Source organism: Moschus berezovskii, chromosome 3 (assembly GCF_049115385.1).
Source record: "Moschus berezovskii isolate FMDL1 chromosome 3, NW_MosBer_1.0, whole genome shotgun sequence".
Lineage (NCBI taxonomy): Eukaryota > Metazoa > Chordata > Mammalia > Artiodactyla > Moschidae > Moschus > Moschus berezovskii.
Window position 1 is genome coordinate 123,939,248 of NC_142462.1, and position 19,250 is coordinate 123,958,497.

General features: G+C 56.3%; 1 protein-coding gene across 6 annotated transcripts in view; it reads right to left on the bottom strand.

Annotated features, from left to right (window-relative positions):
* PRKAG2 (protein kinase AMP-activated non-catalytic subunit gamma 2) overlaps window positions 1-17,622 on the bottom strand; it is a 300,068-nt gene extending 282,446 nt beyond the window's left edge. The window contains exon 1 of one of the 6 annotated variants that reach the window (XM_088834770.1): window positions 16,840-17,622. In XM_088834770.1, the coding sequence (XP_088690896.1) occupies window positions 16,840-16,953 (114 nt within the window). In that variant the 5' untranslated portion in view covers window positions 16,954-17,622. The remainder of the gene's footprint in view (window positions 1-16,839) is intronic. The other 5 variants (XM_055421589.2, XM_055421590.2, XM_055421587.2 and 2 more) reach the window with 5 other exon arrangements.
* Between the last annotated feature and the right edge of the window lie 1,628 nt (window positions 17,623-19,250).

Here is a 19,250-nt window from a genome sequence, read left to right on the forward strand (position 1 = left end):
GCTTTGAGGAAGGGCTAATGGAACAGAAATTCCCCCGAAGAGCCTGGGGGAGTGCAAGAGGAGCCCAGCCTCTGTCGCCCTGAAGGACTCCTCTTCCTGCAAGACTGCAGCACAAATGGCAGGTCCAGCCCCACCCCCACCCCCCGCCAGTCCAGGGGAGTTTTCAGAAGCTGAGGAAATCAACCCTGGATACTCATTGGAAGGACGGATGCTGAAACTGAAGCTCCAATACTTTGGCCACCTGATGCAAAGAGCCGACTCATTAGAAAAGACCCTGATGCTGGGGAAGATTGAAGGTGGGAGGAGAAGGGGACAGCAGAGGATGAGATGGTTGGATGGCATCACCAACTCAATGGACGTGAGTTTGAGCAAGCTCCAGGAGATGGTGAAGGACAGGGAGGCCTGGCTTGCTGCAGTCCACGGGGTCGCAAAGAGCGGGACACGACTGAGTGACTGAACAACAGGCCTCAGAAAGCTCGGGGAACTGGCGTGCTCTGCGGAGGGGCCAGACGCTGGCCAGCAGCTCTCACTTCCGTCAGGGAACAGGTTCGGGAAAAGCCGACGCCCGAGGCTTAGAGCAGGGTGAGGAGGACGCTGTAGGGGGCAGGGTTCTGCACCACTGCACAGACTTCCCCCTGGCACCAGCGAGCTCTCACTCGGGACCCAGGGACAAAGCTGGTCCTGAGCTGCACTGGGGGGTGGCTGAAGGGGGCCCCCCCAGCAAGACCAAGACCACCGCCATCCAGGCCTCCAGCCACTCCCCGAGAAGGGCTGCGTGTGGAGCGGGTGTGAAGCCACTGGCTCCCCTCAGAAACAAGGAAAAGAAAACAAGGGGAAATGAACTGCGACCTTGACCTTGAAGGTGGAGCCAAGCCCTCCTCTGGATCTTCTCCCGAGCTGCTGGCAGGGCTCGTGGGGCAAGGCTATGGGACGGGAAGCAGGTGACCCCGGGGGTACCCCAGCTTCGTGCCCAGAAGGGCGGCCAGCCCAGAGCTGGCCTCACTCGGGCAGAAGCTGAGGGTCTGTGACACTTGGCGCTTCTCTGCCATGCTGGCTCAGCCACTAACCAGCTGAGCGGACCCACGTCCCCAAACCCACGACTCCTCTCGTTCAGGGACCACGCTGTCAACATTTTGCTGTGCGGATCTGGGAGAGGTGCCAGCCTCCCACTGGCAGACTCCGTCTCAGGATCGCAGGAGAAAGATGCCACCTGGTGAATCAACCCTCTGGGCTTCTTGGGGTCCCGGCCTTACAAACCGATGTCGTCCGATCCCCCGTGGCTCCGGGTGAGGACGGTGGGCTAACGCACCAAGAATGCTTGCACAAACCCCGCCTCGGTCCAGGGTTCAGCATGTGTGAGTGACGCACCCGATTAGACAGCAGCCATCTCATATAGCAGAAGGGACTCTAGGCTTACAGGACTCGTCCACGTCGGGACTGGGGCTGGAATGCCCCCATCTGCCACGTGGCCCAAGACTCTTCCCACAGTGGGCCCCAGCCCTGCTGCTGGCGTTGAGGGCTGGGAGGGACGGTTGGAGGTCAGGCACCTGCAGTGTCCGCAGGCATCACAAAATCACAGGATGCTAGCCCCCGGAGGGCCCTGCCAGCCCCTGAGGAGGCTCCATCTCCCCCAGCAAATGCTTTCGCCCCTCCCTAAAGAAGAGCTATCAATGCACAGCATGGGAGGAGACCCCAGCCTCGAGAGGGAGGCAGGAGGTAGAGGCCGGCACGTCCAGCAGCTCCAGGAGAGACCCATGGAACCAGGCAGCAGAAACACAGGCCGGCAGGCTTGTCTGAACCATTTTTCTAGGTTCCAGGTATGTGCATTACTATACGATATTTGCTTTTCTCTCTTTCTGACTTAATTCACTCTGTATGACAGAGGAGGCTATTTGCAGAGCAGAAATAGAGACACAGACGCAGAGAACAAACACACGGACACCAAGAGGGGAAGGAGGGTGGGATGAACTGGGAGACTGGGACTGACATATACACACTACTGTGTAAAACATTCACTGGAAGGACTGATGTTGAAGCTGAAGCTCCAATAATTTGGCCACCTGATGTGAAGAGCTGACTCATTAGAAATGACCCTGATGCTGGGAAAGATTGAGGACAGGAGGAGAAGGGGACGACAGAGGGTGAGATGGTTGGATGGCATCACCGACTTGATGGACATGAGTCCAGAGCAAGCTGTGGGAGTTGGTGATGGACAGGGAGGCCTGGCGTCCTGCAGTCCGTGGGGTCGCAAAGAGTTGAACATGACAGAGCGACTGAACTGAACTGAATTGACATAAAAAATAGGTAACTAATGAGAACCTACTGTGTAGCTCAGGAAACTCTATCAGTGCTCGGTGATGACCTAAATGGGAAGGAAATCCAAAAACAGAGGGGATATATGTGTATGTATAGCTGATTCACTTTGCTATACAGCAGGGACAAAGATTGAGGTCAGGAGGAGAAGGGGACGACAGAGGATGAGGTGGCTGGATGGCATCACCGACTCGATGGATGTGAGTCTGGGTGAACTCCCGGAGTTGGTGACGGACAGGGAGGCCTGGCGTGCTGCAGCCCACAGGGTCACAAAGAGTCGGACATGGCTGAGCGACTGAACGGAGGGACTAAGATAACACACTTCAGTAAAAATTTAAAAAACAACCACGGCAACAGCAGGCTGGGAAAGCGTCTCACCCACCTTCTCTGCGACGGAGCACAACCAGAACTCGCAGAAACCCACTCTCCTCCCCCTATTCTGCCCCCTGCCTGCGCCCCCCTGGGCTCCTCCGTCCCAATCCCAGCCCTCCCGCGCCCCCCACCCCCCGGGCTCTATCTCAGGCTCTCCTCCTCCCCTTCTTCCCGCAGTGGATTCCAGCCCACGCCTGCAACAGCGGAGGTGACAGTCAGAAGCACAGACAGGCTTCACCCAAGAGTGGCCCACAGCACCCAAGGCCATGACCACAGACCCCTGATCCCACCACACCCGGGGATGATCTGGGGGAGCCCAGCCCTCCAACCCCATCTGAAGCCCAAGGGGCCCCAAAGGCCCTCCACACAGTCTGGAATCAAAGCACAAAATCCCTGGGCAAGCATCAGCGGCGGGTGCCCAAGGGGATGAGGACAGACACACGTTCACCCCAGCAGGCCAGCTGCTCAGCACCTTCTCCAAGGTGGTTGCATTCCAACCCAGGGGAGCACACACCCTCCGGGGCCAGCGACTCCTCTGGGGGTCGGGGGGAGGTGGGAGAGACTCTGGGAGCCCGCAGGGGGTGTCCCGACCCCCAGATGGAGCTTGCTGGGTTCCGTATCTGCGCCCACCACCTACTCCCAGCAGCCTTCTGGCTTCGCTGTTTGGCATCTGCAGTTTCTCATCACCAGCATCAAGGAAGAGGTGTCCCTGTGCAAAGTGGTTCCTTGGGGCTGGGAGATGAAGGCACAGGTGCACGCCATTCTCAAAGGAGCACGTGGTCCAGCTAAGGAGAAAAGGGTCTGCCTCCCACGTGGCCCTGATCCTGGACAACCCTGAAGGGCCATCCCCGTCCCAGGGGGCTCAGCTGAAGTCCGCTGTGACTGCGCCAGCGTCCAGCTTCTCCCTCTGCTTTCTTTCCTTCCCCCGCCATGGAAGGACCAAGGTGAGAAGCAGCACAGACGCACTGGCTGAGAACAATTTTTAGGTGAAGGTCACAGACGACATTGAGCGGTAGCTCACCATTCAACAAGGAACATAACCCAAAATGTCCATTTCACTTTTTTAAAGGTTTATTATTTTATTTCTGGCTGTGCTGGATTTTCACTGCGGTGCCCGGGCTTTCTCTAGTTGCAGAAAGTGGGGGGCTGCTCTTCAGTGCAGAGCACAGGCTCCAGAGCGTGGATGTCAGCAGCTGGGGCTCACAGACTCTAGAGCGCAGACTCAGGGGTTGTGGTGCACGGGCTTAGTTGCCACGGAATCTTTCCGGACCAGGGATCGAACCCATGCCCCCTGCATTGGCAGGCGGATTCTTTACCACTGGACCACCAGGGAAGCCTCCATTTGACTTTAACTTGTATTCTATTGGGGCTTCCCATGTAGCTCAATCAATAAAGCAAGTGCCTGCCATGTGGGAGACCTGGGTTCAATTCCTGGGTTGGGAAGATCCCCTGGAGAAGGAAATGGCAACCCACTCCAGTATTCTGGCCTGGAGAATGCCATGGATGGAGGAGCCTGGCGGGCTACAATTCATGGCATCGCAAGAGTCAGAAACGACTTAGTGCTATCTTTCTTTCTTCCCTCTTTCTTCATATTTTATTACGATCCTAAATGCAGTGCCCACACACCCAGCCTCCAGAGCTGTGCTCTGAGCCTTCCCTGAAAACTGAGGTCACCATGTCCAGAGAAGGAGAGCAGACAGCAGTGCAAGCCTGGAGCCTGGGTCTGCACTGAAAGGACTCTACGTTTGCTCATCACTGCCCACAGCCTCGACTGGAGCCAGCGCAAAACAGAGCTGCTTTGAAAACATTTTCTGTCCACCCCGAGGTGCAGACACCCCTGCAGAGCTCCACGCAGGCCAGGCAGCTGGGACCGGGCTCCCTAGACGTGCCCCTCCCACCTGTGCCATGAGTGCCCACCTGCCCAGAGGGCTTCCTCTCTTCCTGACATTCCTCCAGGAGAAAACCCGAGTTTTGCTGCCTGCTTTGCCACCATAGCCCACCATGGGACCCTGGGGCCTGCCTCCTCCGTGGTCCGCAGCAGCGATCCGCCACCCTCTCAGCTCTGGGGTCACCACGCGGGCTCCAGACCACTTCCATGCCTGGTGGGGTAGTCTCCCCCCGGCTCCTCCTCTAACCCAGGTGGATACTGCCGCCCGGGCATTTCCCTCTGTCTTGGAGCCGAGAATATTCTATTACCTGTGCTCTAAGGGCGTTTCAGAAATCTCAAAATACACCTAACAAGCAAAGAAGAGTGGTGAAAAGCTACCTCTCCACTCTCCTGGCACCGGCCTCTCCCCAAGGGCAGAGCAGCTCCCCTGAGGCTCACCTCTCCTTAGTGATGAAAGCAGGTTGGGGGCGGGGGTGGGCGGCTATCAAATACCAGCCTCCAGAGGACCTGGGTTCCTCACCCTTGCTCCCAGCCCCTGAATGCTCACTTGTCCTGGGGATGAAGCAGTTTCCATACGATCCTGGTGCCTGAGCCACATGCAGACCCTACACTGCAATCCTCTTTGCAGTATGTATGACACAGAATATCATTAATACTATCCAGCAATTGTACAATTAATAATATGTTATTAAACAATAATACTATTACAATTCAACCTGTTTAAGATCTTGGGCTTCCCTGGTGACTCAGGCAATAAAAAAAAAAAACCTGCCTGCCATGCAGGAGAGCTGAGTTCAATCCCTGGGTTGGGAAGATCCCCTGGAGGAGGAAATGGCAACCCACCCCAGTACTCTTGCCTGGAGAATTCCATGAACAGAGGAGCCATGGGGGAGTCACAAAGAGTCAGACAAGACTGAGCAACTAACACTTTAAGATCTTAATATAGTAACAAGTATATTATAAAGTAATATTTAATTAATAGCTACTGTTATAATGTATGGAGAAGGAAATGGCAACCCACTCCAGTGTTCTTGCCTGGAGAATCCCAGGGACGGGGAAGCCTGGTGGGCTTCCATCTATGGGGTCACACAGAGTCAGACACGACTGAAGTGACTTAGCAGCAGCAGCAGTTATAATGTATGGAAAAAGAAATGGCAACCCACTCCAGTGTTCTTGCCTGGAGAGTCCCAGGGATGGTGGAGCCTGGTCGGCTGCCGTCTATGGGGCCGCACAGAGTCGGACACGACTGAAGCGACTTAGCAGCAGTAGCAGTAGCAGCAGTTATAATGTATGATATATGCAATATGTTATTCTATATACACATATTATAATTGTGTAATTGGGCTTCCCTGGTGCCTTGGCTGGTAAAGAATCCGCCTGCAATGTGGGAGACCTGGGTTTGATCCCTGGGTTGGGGAGATCCTGTGGAGAAGGGAAAGGCTACCCACTCCAGTATTCTGTCCTAGAGAATTCCATGGACTGTATAGTCCACGGGGTCACAAAGAGTCGGACATGACTGAGTGACTTTCACTTTCACTTTTCACATTATGTAATTATATCTATACAACATTAAGTATATACAGTAATAAGATAAAAATTGATTATTGTTTACATTACTAATTATTATGTATATATACATGTTTGAGAAGGATAAATGCTTGTTGTTCTAAGTCACTGTGATTTGGGGTACTTGGTGGCAAAAGTGAACCTGTGTGGTGACATGTGCCCGGAGCACCCCATGGAGGCACTAAGCCTGTGAGGTGGGGGCTGAGCCCGTCCTGGTTATCGTTTTACTCTCAGCCCTGCCCAGTGCCTGGCACACAGAGGGCTTTGGGTAAATGTCTGGTAACTCGGTAAGAAGCCCTGCAGCCGTTTGACAGAACACCCAGCACAGAATGTCTTGATTCCTGCTTTGCTGTTTATCCTAATATTCAGTTCTTATTTTAAAAAGTGACAAAATGAAAAAGAACTACAAAATAAGATCTACGAAATTATAAAGGGCAGGTTATTTATGTTTGAGATGAGACGGGTAGATCACAGGCTTCAGTGCCCTTCTGCAAAAGGGAGCAAATAAACACCTGGTCAACCCTGAGGGCAAACCCGTGGAAGGCAGACCAGATATTTCACTTTCTCTGTGCCCATCCTGGGGCTGCTGTCTGTCCTGCCTGGCAGTCTTGCTTCCCACTCATGGGCACCAATGTGGGGCGGGGGCAGGGCAAAGCAGGGATGTCAAAAACTCAAGTTAAACACAACACAGCTTTCTTGGCAGGCTGTACTAGAACAGGTGGGTGCTGTGGACAGCCTCAACTGCTTTCTCTGTGATAAGGATAATAACACTGATAATGATGATTATAGTATTTCACAGGGTTATTTCAGAGATAAACAGAGCCAGCTCATATACAAGCACACCCTTGGCATCCTGAGCAAGTGCTCCATCAGTATTGCTAAATCTGATGACAATGTGTCGTCCCAGAGGGTATCTGATTGTCAGTAATATTGATCACGAATGGAACTACCCATCGCGGACTGTCCGAATTGCTAGGAGGAAGAAAGCGCTTTGGGGTGTTCATTATACAATATCCTGTGGACAAGAATGCCTGGGGACGACCGCGCAATGGCCACTGACCCCAGCAGTGCTGTGAAGGCGGGGACTCTGCTGGATGAGCCCTGGGGCCCCATAATGTACCACAAACAAAGGGTGGGTGTTTTTTTAAAAGCCTATTTGACTTTTTTTTAAAGAGTTTTTAGGATGTGGACTATTTTTAAAGTCTTTACTACAATACTGTTTATGTTTTGGTTTTTCAGCCATGAGGTTTGTGGGAGCTTACCTCTCCAACCAGGGATGGAACCTGCACCCCAGTATTGGAAGGCAAAGTCTTAACCACTGGACTACCAGGGAAACCCCCAAACAATGTGCATTTAAAACTATAGAAATTCTCTCTCAGTTCTAGAGGCCAGAGCCTGAAATCAAGGCGTGGGCAGGGCCACACTCCCTCGGAACCCCAGGGGAGGGCCTTCTCTTGCTTCTTCAGTCCCTGGTAGCCCCAGGGATCCTTGGCTTATGACAGCATCTCTGTAACCTCTGCCTTGTCTTCCCATGATCTTCCTTCTGTGTCTCTGTATCTATGTGCTAAGTTGCTTCAGTCGTGTCCAACTCCTTGCGACCCCATGGACCATAGCCCGCCAGGCTCCTCTTGTCCATGGGATTATTCCAGGCAAGAATACTGGAGTGGGTTGCCATTTCCGTCTCCAGGGGATCTTCCCAACCCAGGGGTCGAACCTGCGTCTCTTATGTCTCCTGCTCTGACCACTAGTGCCACCTGGGTAAGCCCCTCTGTACCCACATTTCCCTCTTTTTATAAGGACACCAGTCATACTGATCTCAGCTTAACTTGGCCATTCCATTTGCAGAGATCCTGCTTCCAAATCAGGTCACAGTCATTGCTACCAGAGGTTAGGATTATAGCATCTTTCAGGAGACGTAGAATCCCAGGGATGGGGGAGCCTGGTGGGCTTCCGTCTGTGGGGTCGCACAGAGTCAGACACGACTGAAGTGACTTAGCAGCAGCAGCAGGAGACATAAGTCAGCCATGATCCCGTTCACCTCTGTATCCTCAACGCCTAGCACGGTACCTGGGAAACAGACAGAAATGGGCTCACGGGTTTCCCAGTTCCAGCTGAACATGCTCCCAGCAACCTAGCTCCCCATTTCCCTCAAAATGAGAAGCTGGCCCCTCATCCTAAAATTCTGGCCCCATCGTATCCTTCCTCCTATCCCCACTCCAGCACCAGTGAGGACCCCAGGGCCACCTGACCAGCTCTGCACTGAGCCCCCTCCGGGTCCCCGCAGAAGGTGGGCAGGGCTGCACGGCTCCCACAGCGAGGACCTGGCCTCAACCACCTGGAAAAAAGGCCCCTGGGGTGACCCAAAGCAAAGTGGTCTTTATTGTCCATTCATCAGCGCCTTCACCGCCAGATCAGAGTGTATCAACACACAGAGGCTCTGGCACGAGGCCCCAGAGCCCGGATGATATCTGATGGGTGTGTGACAAGCCGTGCGCTGGCAGAGAAGGGCTTCCTGTCAACAGGAAGGGAAGGATGCGGATCAAATCATTTTCAAAGCAGGCAGAGGAAGAAAGAGATGAGCGAGATTGGGGTTAACCGTTCCGACGCGGGGCTAAACCAGCCTTCCCTGGAGGGGAAGCCCGACTGACAAGCCCTCAACCATTTCCTCTGCTCAGCGGCACACAGCGTGCAGTGGGGTCTCTCTAAGAATTCCCCAGGGAGGCAGCCTCCCCCCCCCGCTGTGGCTCCCCCGCCCGTCTGACAGCAAGGTCACGGTCAACTGACCGAGCAAATGAAGGACTTCACCTCCGGTGCTCAGCACTACATTGGCCACTGCCTGTCCCTTATCTTAAAGCTTTTGACCACACATTGACATTTGGTTTGCTGTCCGGGGATATCAAGATGGGCTGGGCCACCGTTTGGAAAGAAGTGGGAGTCACAGGTGTTCACGTGTGATGATACCCACTGTTCTGGGTCAGAGTCGGGGTGGATGGGAGAAGGAAGGCCAGATTCTAACCCAGCTCTTCCAGGGTCTGTGGCCTGTTTGGTGACCTGAGTAACACCGTAAAAGTGAAATAGTGCCCAGAAACAGACATTGCTGGCAGTGAGCTGAATATATCAAGGTGGGAAACGTAGAAGAAAAACAGACAGTCGAGAAACAGCATCACGTGGGACTTCTCTAGTGGCCGAGTGGTTTAAGAATCTGTCTTTCAACTGAGGGGACGCGGGTCTGATCCCTGGTTGAGAAACAAAGACCCCACATGCCTAGGGGCAACTAAGCCCAAGAGATGAAAACAACCGAGGCCCCGTGCCACAGCTAGAGTCTCTGCCCCACATCAAAAGATCCTGCCTGCTGTAACCGAGATCCCATGTGCTGCAACGAAGATGCGAGGCAGCCAAACAAATGAACATCAAAAAACAAGCAAAAAAAGAAACAGCATAATTGAGGAGCACATTTATGTGCCCGGATGGTTTCAGAAGACACAAGCTGATGTGCTGAAGGTAAAGAGAATGAAGTCTGAGCAGGTGAAAAGCCCTTGGCAAGTTAAGACGTGCTTCGAGTTTTTCCGGAGTCAGACTTGGGTCAAAAGGGAAACCCCCGGGGGCAGATCAGTAATAGAAGACAGTTTTGCTAGATTTTTACCGGAGGAGGAAACAGGCAGGGAAAGATACCGGTGAAGCGCTGAGAACCAGATCAAGTTTATGATGTGTGGAAAGACACAACACTGAACATACACGTGCGGGGCTGCCGCTGCTGTTGGCTGGAACCTCAGGACTAGCGATGTCCTTTTGGCGCAATAGTGACCCAGGATATCAATGATCGCATTTATCATGAGGCCACGAGGCAGTGTTCAGAGCCTGGTTTACACAAGGATCTTGAACCGTCCACAGACAGGTGCTAGGAAACAGTGGGCCCAGCGCAGCAGAGGTTAGACTTGACGATAGGGTCACCAACCATGGGACGGGGGATGCCCTGTTCTCAGCCGGGGACAAGCTGTAAAGTGGGGACAAGATGAGACAGGGAACCCAGCCTGTGAGTCGCTGGATGTGTGATTCTGTTTCATGCTCAGCTTAGGCCACTAGGTGAGCTGGCCCATGGAGGTCCATGCATAGTCCGTAGGGTGGAATCTTCAAGGAAGGGTACCCCTATATCCATTCTCTACCTACCTGTAGCCCCCCTCCCACAGGCCCAGAGCTGGACTGGGCGTAACTGTGCATTCAGCCGACGCGCTACATGAGGCCCACCCCGCAGTCAGTCCAGCCCACACGCTGCGAGCTGCAGAGAGACATCCAGGCCTCGTCCATAAACCCCGGAGCCACAGAACAGTTCCAGGGACTCCAGTATCGGCTCCTCTGCCTCCTCCAGTCCCTATATCACACTCTGGGTCCTGTAAGAGCCTGTGTTCAGGGTGCCCAAAATGCATCAAGCCACTGAAGGGCGGAGTCAAACAATGCGGCGAGGTCTAAGAGGCTGGACCACCACCGGTTTACGCAGGCTGGGGGCCTGTCTGGACACTCATCTTTATCTGGGAGCCAGAACTACTCTGCCTTTGTTCTACCGTCAGCAGCCAAGAGTGTCTCTTCTCAACGGCAGGTGGAAGAGGGCAGATGGTAGAGAGAAGGATGGAGGGATACACAGATACTTAGATGGGGGACGGACAGACTGATAGAAAGAATAACACCAGGCAGGCGGCTTCCCCGGTGGCTCACGTGGTAAAGAATCTGCCTGCCAAGTGCAGGAGATGCAGGAGACATGGGTTCAACCCCTGGGTCAGGAAGACGCGCCTGGAGAAGAACATGGCAATCTACTCCAGGTCTCTTGCCTAAGAAATCCCATGGACAGAGGAGTCTGGCTACAGTTCACAGGGTCGCTAAAAAGTCAGACATGACTGAGCACTCACACGAGTCAGAGCCCACACACTGAGGAAGCTGGAAAGCAATTCTTTGTTAAATCCCTGGAGGCCTGAGAGTCACCCAGAAAACTTATCAAAAACAAAGAACCGCGGGTCCCACGCCCCAGAGACGCTGATTCAGCAGTTCTGGACTGAGCCCTAGGATGGTACATTTTAAGCAAATGCTGGGTGGATCGACTTAGCCTGGTCCGTGAGCTGCACTTTGAAAAACACTGTCCTAAACCCTGACCCATCTTGCTTAAGGTGGTACATGCCGACCAAGATCAAGGCCAGAGATGACACACACCCCTGCACCTTGCTGCATGGCACCCGCTGTCCCTTCACCGGGGTTTTAGTCCAGGAAGTTCCAGTGGCAGGGTGGGCAGTGAGCAGTCCTGCAGGGAGCAGAAGGCAGTGGGGCCCCCTCCTTCACGCCCTGCCCAGCAGAGCGGATCTGGCTCGATGGAGGCTACTGGTAGCAGGCCCATCTACAAGGTGAAGGGCACTGGGCTTCAGGCAGTGCGAGACTTCCCTTGGGAGACACCACAGGCAAAGACATCCCCAGCGACCGGCCCAAGCCACGCTGGGTCTCCATGACCTCTCAGGCCAGCCAGCTGCTTCTGGCTCTATTTCTAGGCTGTCTCCAGGGGCTGACAAGGATTTCTGCTGCCCCTCTCCCAGGAGATGCAGGGGCACTCTGGCAGCAGTAAGTATCAGGCCACTGCCTCGGACCGAGGCTGACCTCCCCCAGCTGCCTCCATGTCCCCACGGGCCCCCGCGTGGGTCCTTCTCTCCAAAGTCCTCTCTGCCCCCCAACCTCCTGCCCTATCATTGGCCTGTGAACAGTCCCAGGGTCCCACAAGACGGTCAAAAAGACAGCCAGCGGTCACCACTTACAGTAAGGCTGCACGTTAACAGGGCACATTCTTTTTCTCGGACAGAAGGGCGGAAAGCACATGCTAACTCCCAGCGATGGCTGCTTGGGCAGGTTGCCAGGCACAGTTAGGCTTCTAATGAGCTCTTTTCTAAAAGCATTCCCACCACCTGGATGACTGCTCCTGCCTTCCATTAGGGATGAAGGCGGAGGAATGAGAACCCAGGCGAGTTGCCAGCACACCACGACTCTGAACACTATGCTTGTCTTGCTACTTTTAAAGGCCCAGGGCAGCCCCAGAGGAGCCTGCGCACAGGCGTTCCTCTCCTCTCCCTCTTTCTCTTTCCCCGGACAAGATCTAAGACGGTCTCCCCCAAAGGGGACCCACCCCGAGACTGAAACCAAGCAAGGCGACACCCTCCATCAGGCCCAAGGGCCATTCTCCCTTCAGTAGAATTCAGTTAATGAATTACTTTAGTTAGTAACTGTGGGTCTCCGCTACCCACTGTCACCTAAGCCCTTAGCGTATCCCCTAAAGTTGAGTCCTCTTTTCCAGAATCTCAGGGCACAGCAGGCGCTATGCTGCTGGCAGGAGGGCAGGGTAAAAGGTGGTTAAGGATCTAGATGAAAAGACTGTCCTGGGGGTCCAGTAGCTAAGAATCCACCTGCCAATGCAGGGGACACGGGTTCAATACCTGGGCCGGGAAGAACCCACGCGCCTCAGAGCAACTAAGCCCGGGAGCCACAAGGAGTAAGCCCAGGAGCCGCAACGACGGCGCTCACACACCCGAGAGCCTGTGCTCCCCAACAAGAGAAGCCACGGCAGTGAGAAGCCCCCGCTGGCCATCACCGGAGAAAACCTGAGGGCAGCGACGAAGACCTAGTGCCACCAATAAAAAAAATTACAAAGTAAAAAATTAAAAAGCAAAAAAATAAATTAAAAAGAAAGGTCTAGATTAAAGAGCCTAGGATGGAGGTTTGCAGCTTACATCCTTGGCCATAGTTCTGTTTATGCAACAGACGTGGGGCTGGAGACCGAGTCCAGTCGTGTCCATTTCAGAAAAAAAAAAACAAAACAAAACCCAGCTGCTTTGGACACGAGAGGTCCCAGGAGGCTTCACCACGGTGAGTGTCATTGACCGCCACCAAATGACCCCACCACTGGACTGCCAGAGCCACGGTATCTTCCGGCAGCCGCTCTTTAGGATCCCGAGCATCCTGGGAAATGAACACCGATGGCCACCAGGTGTTGGGGAGGAGGCAGAAGTGATGCCCTTCGATTCACTGCTCAAGTCCACCTGGGCTTTGACAGACTCACAATCCTCCCCCAAGAACCGCCTCCTGATACCAAACGTCCTACAATACTAAGGCCAGCTCAGTCCCTTGCATCCATCAGACACCACGGCTGACCATCTTCCATCTTGACTCCATCTGTTTTCTCTTTTCATTACTACAGTTCAAGCCCTCAAATGCTGACCTCTGGGATTTTTACCCAAGCATTTGATCGCTTCCCTTGACACCAACCCACTCTCCACAACTTTACACCACGAGGTGTTGTTGTCATCATTTTTAATTGCTTCTTACTTGAAAGTGAAGTTGCTCAGTCGTGTCCGGCTCTTTGAGACCCCATGGACTGTAGCCCGCCAGGCTCATCTCTGTGGAATTTTCCAGGCAAGAGTACTGAAGTGGGTTACCATTTCCTTTTCCGGGGGATCTTCCCAACCCAGGGATGAACCTGGGTTTCCTGCATTGCAGGCAGACGAAGTTACCGTCTGAGCCACCAGGGAAGCCACTGACTTGAAATTCCCCCTCAAAATAGTGAGATAATGACTTGGATTCAGTAGTTTATCCCATGGAGCGGGGGAGGTGAGGCAAGGAAGTCAGGCCAGAAAGAGCGCGTGAATAACTGGTCCACCACTCTGGGCAACAGGGGCTGGGTCCTGCAGGGACCCTTGGAGGCCTCCACAGAACCCATGGTAGAACCCTTCCCCCCATCTGCATTCCTCCTTGGTGATGGCTGCCCCTTCAGGGCATAATCCCAACCCCAGCATTCCCACTCCAGCCTGTACTCAGGCTGAGCGAGCTGCCACTATTCAAGAGGCCTCCTTGAGGAGCAGAGAGACACAGTGAGCAGCCGTGGTGTGGAGTGGAGCTGTCCAGCAAGGCTGCAGGGAACCCTGGGTGGGCTCTGGGCACAACAGGAAGGATGCCCATCGCATCTACTGCAGCTTAAGGGCTCCGGGGGCATCCTCATTCCTGGGAGTTAGGCCCAGGAAGGACTCCCAGAGAAGAGACAGGAGGCCAGGTAAAGTGGGATTTCAGGTAACAACGGACAGTGTTTCTTTTAGTATAAGTTTATCCCAAATGGTGCCTGGCACATTCATATACTAAGAAGTTGTTCATTGTTTAAAATTCTAATTTAACTGGGCACTTAGTATTTCTACTTGCTAAATCTTGTAAGGCTGATTCAAGGCTCTCCTTGATCCGACCTTGATGTATTTCCAATTACCCTGATTTTTCAAACCCTTTCGTCCATGAAAAGGGGCCCTTCGCTGGGTCTGGAAACAGCCCCACACTCTCCGATTCCAGAGGGGGGCTCAAACTGGTTCCCTGGCAGGAGTGATCCCCCGCCATGCCCCTGACACGCCTCCGTCCTGACTACCACCTCTGGTGCAGGGTCTCTCTGAACATGTCAATGCCCTGCCATCTCTCCCTTCTCTCCCCTCTGAAAGCAGGTACAGCCTGCACCCGTCAACCTGTACCCTCAGGACGTCTGCAAACATCTGCCTGAATGCCACATTTTCCCAGCTAGCATGTAACTCTCACCCAGCCCAGCACAGGGACCCACAGGCAATGACTAGTTGGTTAGTGACAACACCCTCTTGGTTCCCCCCTGCCCCCAAACACACAGTAAATGCAGGTCCTGCGAGAGCAGAGACAGAGGCCCTCTCCTTTCCCCCTGGATCTCACCATCAAGCAGCACAGCACACGTGTCGTGGAATAACTGAATGGTACTTTCTGTAAGGGCTGCAGCGGGCCAAGAACGATGTCTAAAGCAGCCAAAGTCATCACCAGCAGCAGGAGGGCTGGTGAGAGGATTCCAACTATATCGTGGCTTTTCCACCATCACACCTTGGCCGCTCAGTCCTTTTCCGGGTTCTGGATTTCGCCCACTACCTCTCCGGAGCGTGCCCCACACACATGTTCCCATTTGAGACCAGCCTCACCTATCACCCTGAATAGGCTATGGCCTGGGCACTAGACAATGTAATTTTCTTTTCTCTCTTTTTTAAAGTAGATGCTCTGATGTAAGTATAACTGTCACACATTCATATAAAAGTTAGCACTGGTACGAGCTTTCCCATGACTTATTTTTATATCAACAGACTTGAAAGGGGGGCAAAATAGAGTTATTATCTGTTTGACAAACAGGAGAAGCTGAGTGGTTAAATGGCTCAGTCAAGTGAAAACTACCAGAGGGAGGCTTCGCCTGCTGGTGTCTAACTTTTCATTTACAAATATGGCTCAAAACATCTCACATTAGGAATGTAAACAGGACTATCTCATTTTCAAATAGGATGTTTATTTGTTCAAAGGCATGCTTATTCCAGCAAGCTTGGGTCACCACCCTGGTGGTCACACTGCAAGCTCGGGCCCAGTCACCTGCTCCCTGAGCTCTCCCTTGCCAGGGAGGGCTGGCCACCTGTCCCAACTTGGGGCTGCTCCCTGGAGTACCCATCAGATGTCTGGGGCTCCCCCAGTACCTGACCTTCCTGGCCAGTGTTTGCACACAGGACTGGGAAGGAAGCGCAGTCAACAAAGACCGGAGTGAAATGCCTAAGAGAGTTCACAGCAGAAAATGCTTGGCCAGTCCCCACCTCCCTCACTCCCCACCCCCCCACCCCCGCCGGCGGCTGTCAGGAAGGATTAGCTTCCAGGAGGTGTCTGTAACAAGGTGAGGTCGGAGGCAGCCCTGGGCGGGTGGGATCACCGGCATCTGTGCCCAAGACCGGTCACCCATCATCAAAATTACGTTCTCCACGGAGTTCTCTTGCGTGTATGTTTGGACACACGTGTACTCGGTTAGTGAAGGCTGGGGGTGTGACCCAGCTGGGGGCTTCCTTCGGGTACAGGTAAGGGCTGCAGGGCTCAGCATCAGACCAATCCCCCCACCCAGCCACCCACCCACGGAGTGGCTAAGGAAGGCTGCGGGGGCCACGGGCAGGCAAACCGCAGGGTGGGCGCACGACCCCTGCCCGCCACGCCCTCCAGCTGGACAAAGTCAAGCTGCAGACCAATCGATGCCGCCGAAGTCCAGCCCTGCGGCCGGCGTGGCCAGGTCTGAAGTTCGCGAGGGCCCTGCATGCCTTAGGGGGTCCGGAGCCCCCAAATGCCTGAAATGTGCTCCCAGGATCAGGCCCAGGGGCCGGCTGCAGAGGAGCCTCCCGCCCCGGGCCCAGAGACACGCGAGGAAAGCTGAGGAGCGGGGTGCTGGGGAGCCGGGGGGGGGGTCCGTTTGAGGGCGCAGCTCCACACAGCTGCCGCCCCCATCCCCCGCTGTCCCCACCCACCGCCCCTCCCGTCCGTCCCCAGCCGCGCCGCGCGGCTCCACCTCCCCGGAGCGCAGTCCACAAGGTCCTCCTTCAACAAAAACAAGCCTACGCACCGCCCCCCGCGCCCGCACCGGGCTGGATCCCGGGCTACGCCCAGCCCGCCCCGCCGCAGACGGTGGGTCGCCGGGCCCCGGCGGCACGCGGGCGGGGCAGGACACGGAGCCCGAGCCGGGCGGCGTAGCTCGGCCCCGCGCCGTCAGCCGTCCCCGGAGCTGCAGGAGGGGCGCGCACGGCGGCGGAGCGGCCCGCGTTAACCGCTTCCGCGCCGGCTCGGAGCGCCGCGGGGGGCGGCGAGCGGGAGCCCCGCGGGGCCGGACTCACCGGAATGTGCACCCGCAGCGAACGCCGCTTCTGGCTGCTGTTTTTCTTGCCGCCGCTCCCGCCGGGGCTGCAAACATCTTTCTTCTTCTTGGTGTCCATGGCCGCGCTTCCCATAACTTTAAGCCGAAGTTAATTCCGGGTGACCCGTTCCTGGAATTCGGTCCTCTCCTCCCCGTGCCCGGCCCCTGCCGTCGGCCGCGGGCGCTGTTTACTGTCCCCTCCCGCCTGAAGACACCGCGCGGGGACTTCCGCGGGAGGGAGGTGGGGCAGGGACCTCGGGCCCGCCGGGGGTGGCGGTCGGCGGGAGCGCCGGGTTCACGTGTCCGCTTCCTCCTACGGGATCGTCCGAGGCAGAACCGAAGCCCGAGGCCGTCCTGGTTCGGGGCTACGCGTGGCAGCGGGCTCCCGCCGGGTGACAAAGTTTTCTTCCTTTGGCAAGGCGAGGCAACATTTCCCACCCTCCCGGCTCCCCGCCACTCCTCGATTCCCAGAGGTAATCGGACAAGCAGGTGCAGTTACACACTTTGAGAAGCAGCCCTCCCGTCGCCTGCGCCTGAGTGGAAGATCTGGCGAGAGCGAGACGCCGTGTATATTAACGAGAGCCTCGGCCGCAGAATAAACCAGCCCGCAGCCTGGAGCGAGGTCCGTCCTCCTTTCTGAGCGAGGGAGGGAGGAGGAGGAGGGGAAGAGGAGGTGCAAACGCGGAGACTCTGCGCAATTGGACCGAGCCGCGGCGGCGAGCGCGGCTGCTGGCGGCGGGCCGGGGAGCGCGCGGGAGCCGTGCGGGGAGCCGAGGCCCCGGCGCCCGCTCCGTCCCCCCGCCGCCGCTCCAGGGCTCCGGGGCCCGGGGCTACGCGAAGGGCCAGGTCTGGCCCGGACGCGGGCGGGCGGCGCGGGGAGGTGGACGGCGGCGCGCCTCGAACAGGAAGTGCACGGCGTGCCGCGCGCTCCCCTCGCCGCCGCGCGCTGTCGCCCGGGGGGCTGCGGTCCCCGCTACGAGACGGGTGTCAGACCCCGGGAGACCCCGCCCAGTGTCGGTCATAAATGTCTGAACCCCCGCCACACACACCCTGAAGCACGCACACGCGCCCGGTGCCCCGCAGACCCGGCGGCGGCGGAAGCGCGGGGGTTTTGGTGGGATGAGCGCTGACCCGCACGTGCGTCTGGAAAGCCGCGGCCCCGGGGCCCTGCCGCCGGCGTGCGCGCTGAGATCGCACCCGGCTGGTGCGACCCGGCGTCGCGGGCGGAGTGCGGGTTTTCACCGCCACCACCCCCCGCCCCGTACCCCACCCCGCCCGGCTGTCTCAGGTTCACCAAGGTTCACCAAGGCAGGCGCCGCGGGGCACGCGGGGTTGCCAAGACAGCGGAGGAAATGGTGGGGGCCGAGGGCTGGGGCGAGGCCCCTACGTGCTGTCTCAGCCCCGCGCGTAGCCCCGGGCCGGCCGGGCGTTCTCTGGGGGTGGCGGGGTGGCGGGGTGACCCCTCCCACCCCAGCCAAGGTGCAACCCGGACCCTTCCCACACCCTGGCTGGAAGTGGGGCGAGTCCTCGGTAGAGGGTCGCCTGCCCTGCTGCTCGCGGCTCTGAGAACAGGGTGGCCCCCCAAAGTCACTCGAGTGCCCTGAACGCTGATGTCAGCTCTCCTGCTCCCGGCCATCAGTGGTGGAGGACGCAGGTCGCTCTGGGGACGCCCTGGGGGCTGTGAGGAGATGGCTTTCCCGTCTGTCCAGGTGCGGAGGGTCGCAGAGGTCTCCCCCGGGAAGGAAGGTGAGCCCGCTTCAGGGACGCCCCCCCAGGCGGTGCCGCCCACCCAGCCACAAGACACCCTCGTGCAGCCTATCTTTCCTGCCTCCCTCTCCAGTCCGAGTTCCTCCGCTTGTGTGAAATCCCCACAGTCCGGGTGGTGCCTGGTTCAGACGTTCTGCACCTGTTCAGGGTTTCTGGAGAGTTCTTCCCCTCCCGGCTCTCCAGTCCAGAGTGGACCCGGGGCGCTGAAGACCCTCCCATCCCAGAGCCGTGCTTTCTGGATTGTTGCCTCTGCTAAGTGATTTCAGTCCTGTCTAACTCCTTGTGACCTCGTGGACTGCAGCCTCCCAGGCTCCGCTGTCCATGGGACACTCCAATGAAGAATACAGGAGTGGGTTGCCTTTCCCTTCTCCAGAGGATCTTCCCCACCCAAGGATCGAACTCGCGCCTTTAGTGTCTCCGGTACTGGGAAGCGGGTTATTGACCGCTAGCGCCACCTGGGGAGCTTTCTGAACAGAAAGTTGCAATGCACTGGAGGGACCCTCACCTGGGTTCAAAAGCCACTTGGCTATCAGGTGTGGAGTTTCTCGCTTTGACCTTGTTCTGACTGGCTGGCGGGGGGAGCCGGGAGGATTTCCGGAGGCTCAGGGAGACGACTGCCTTATT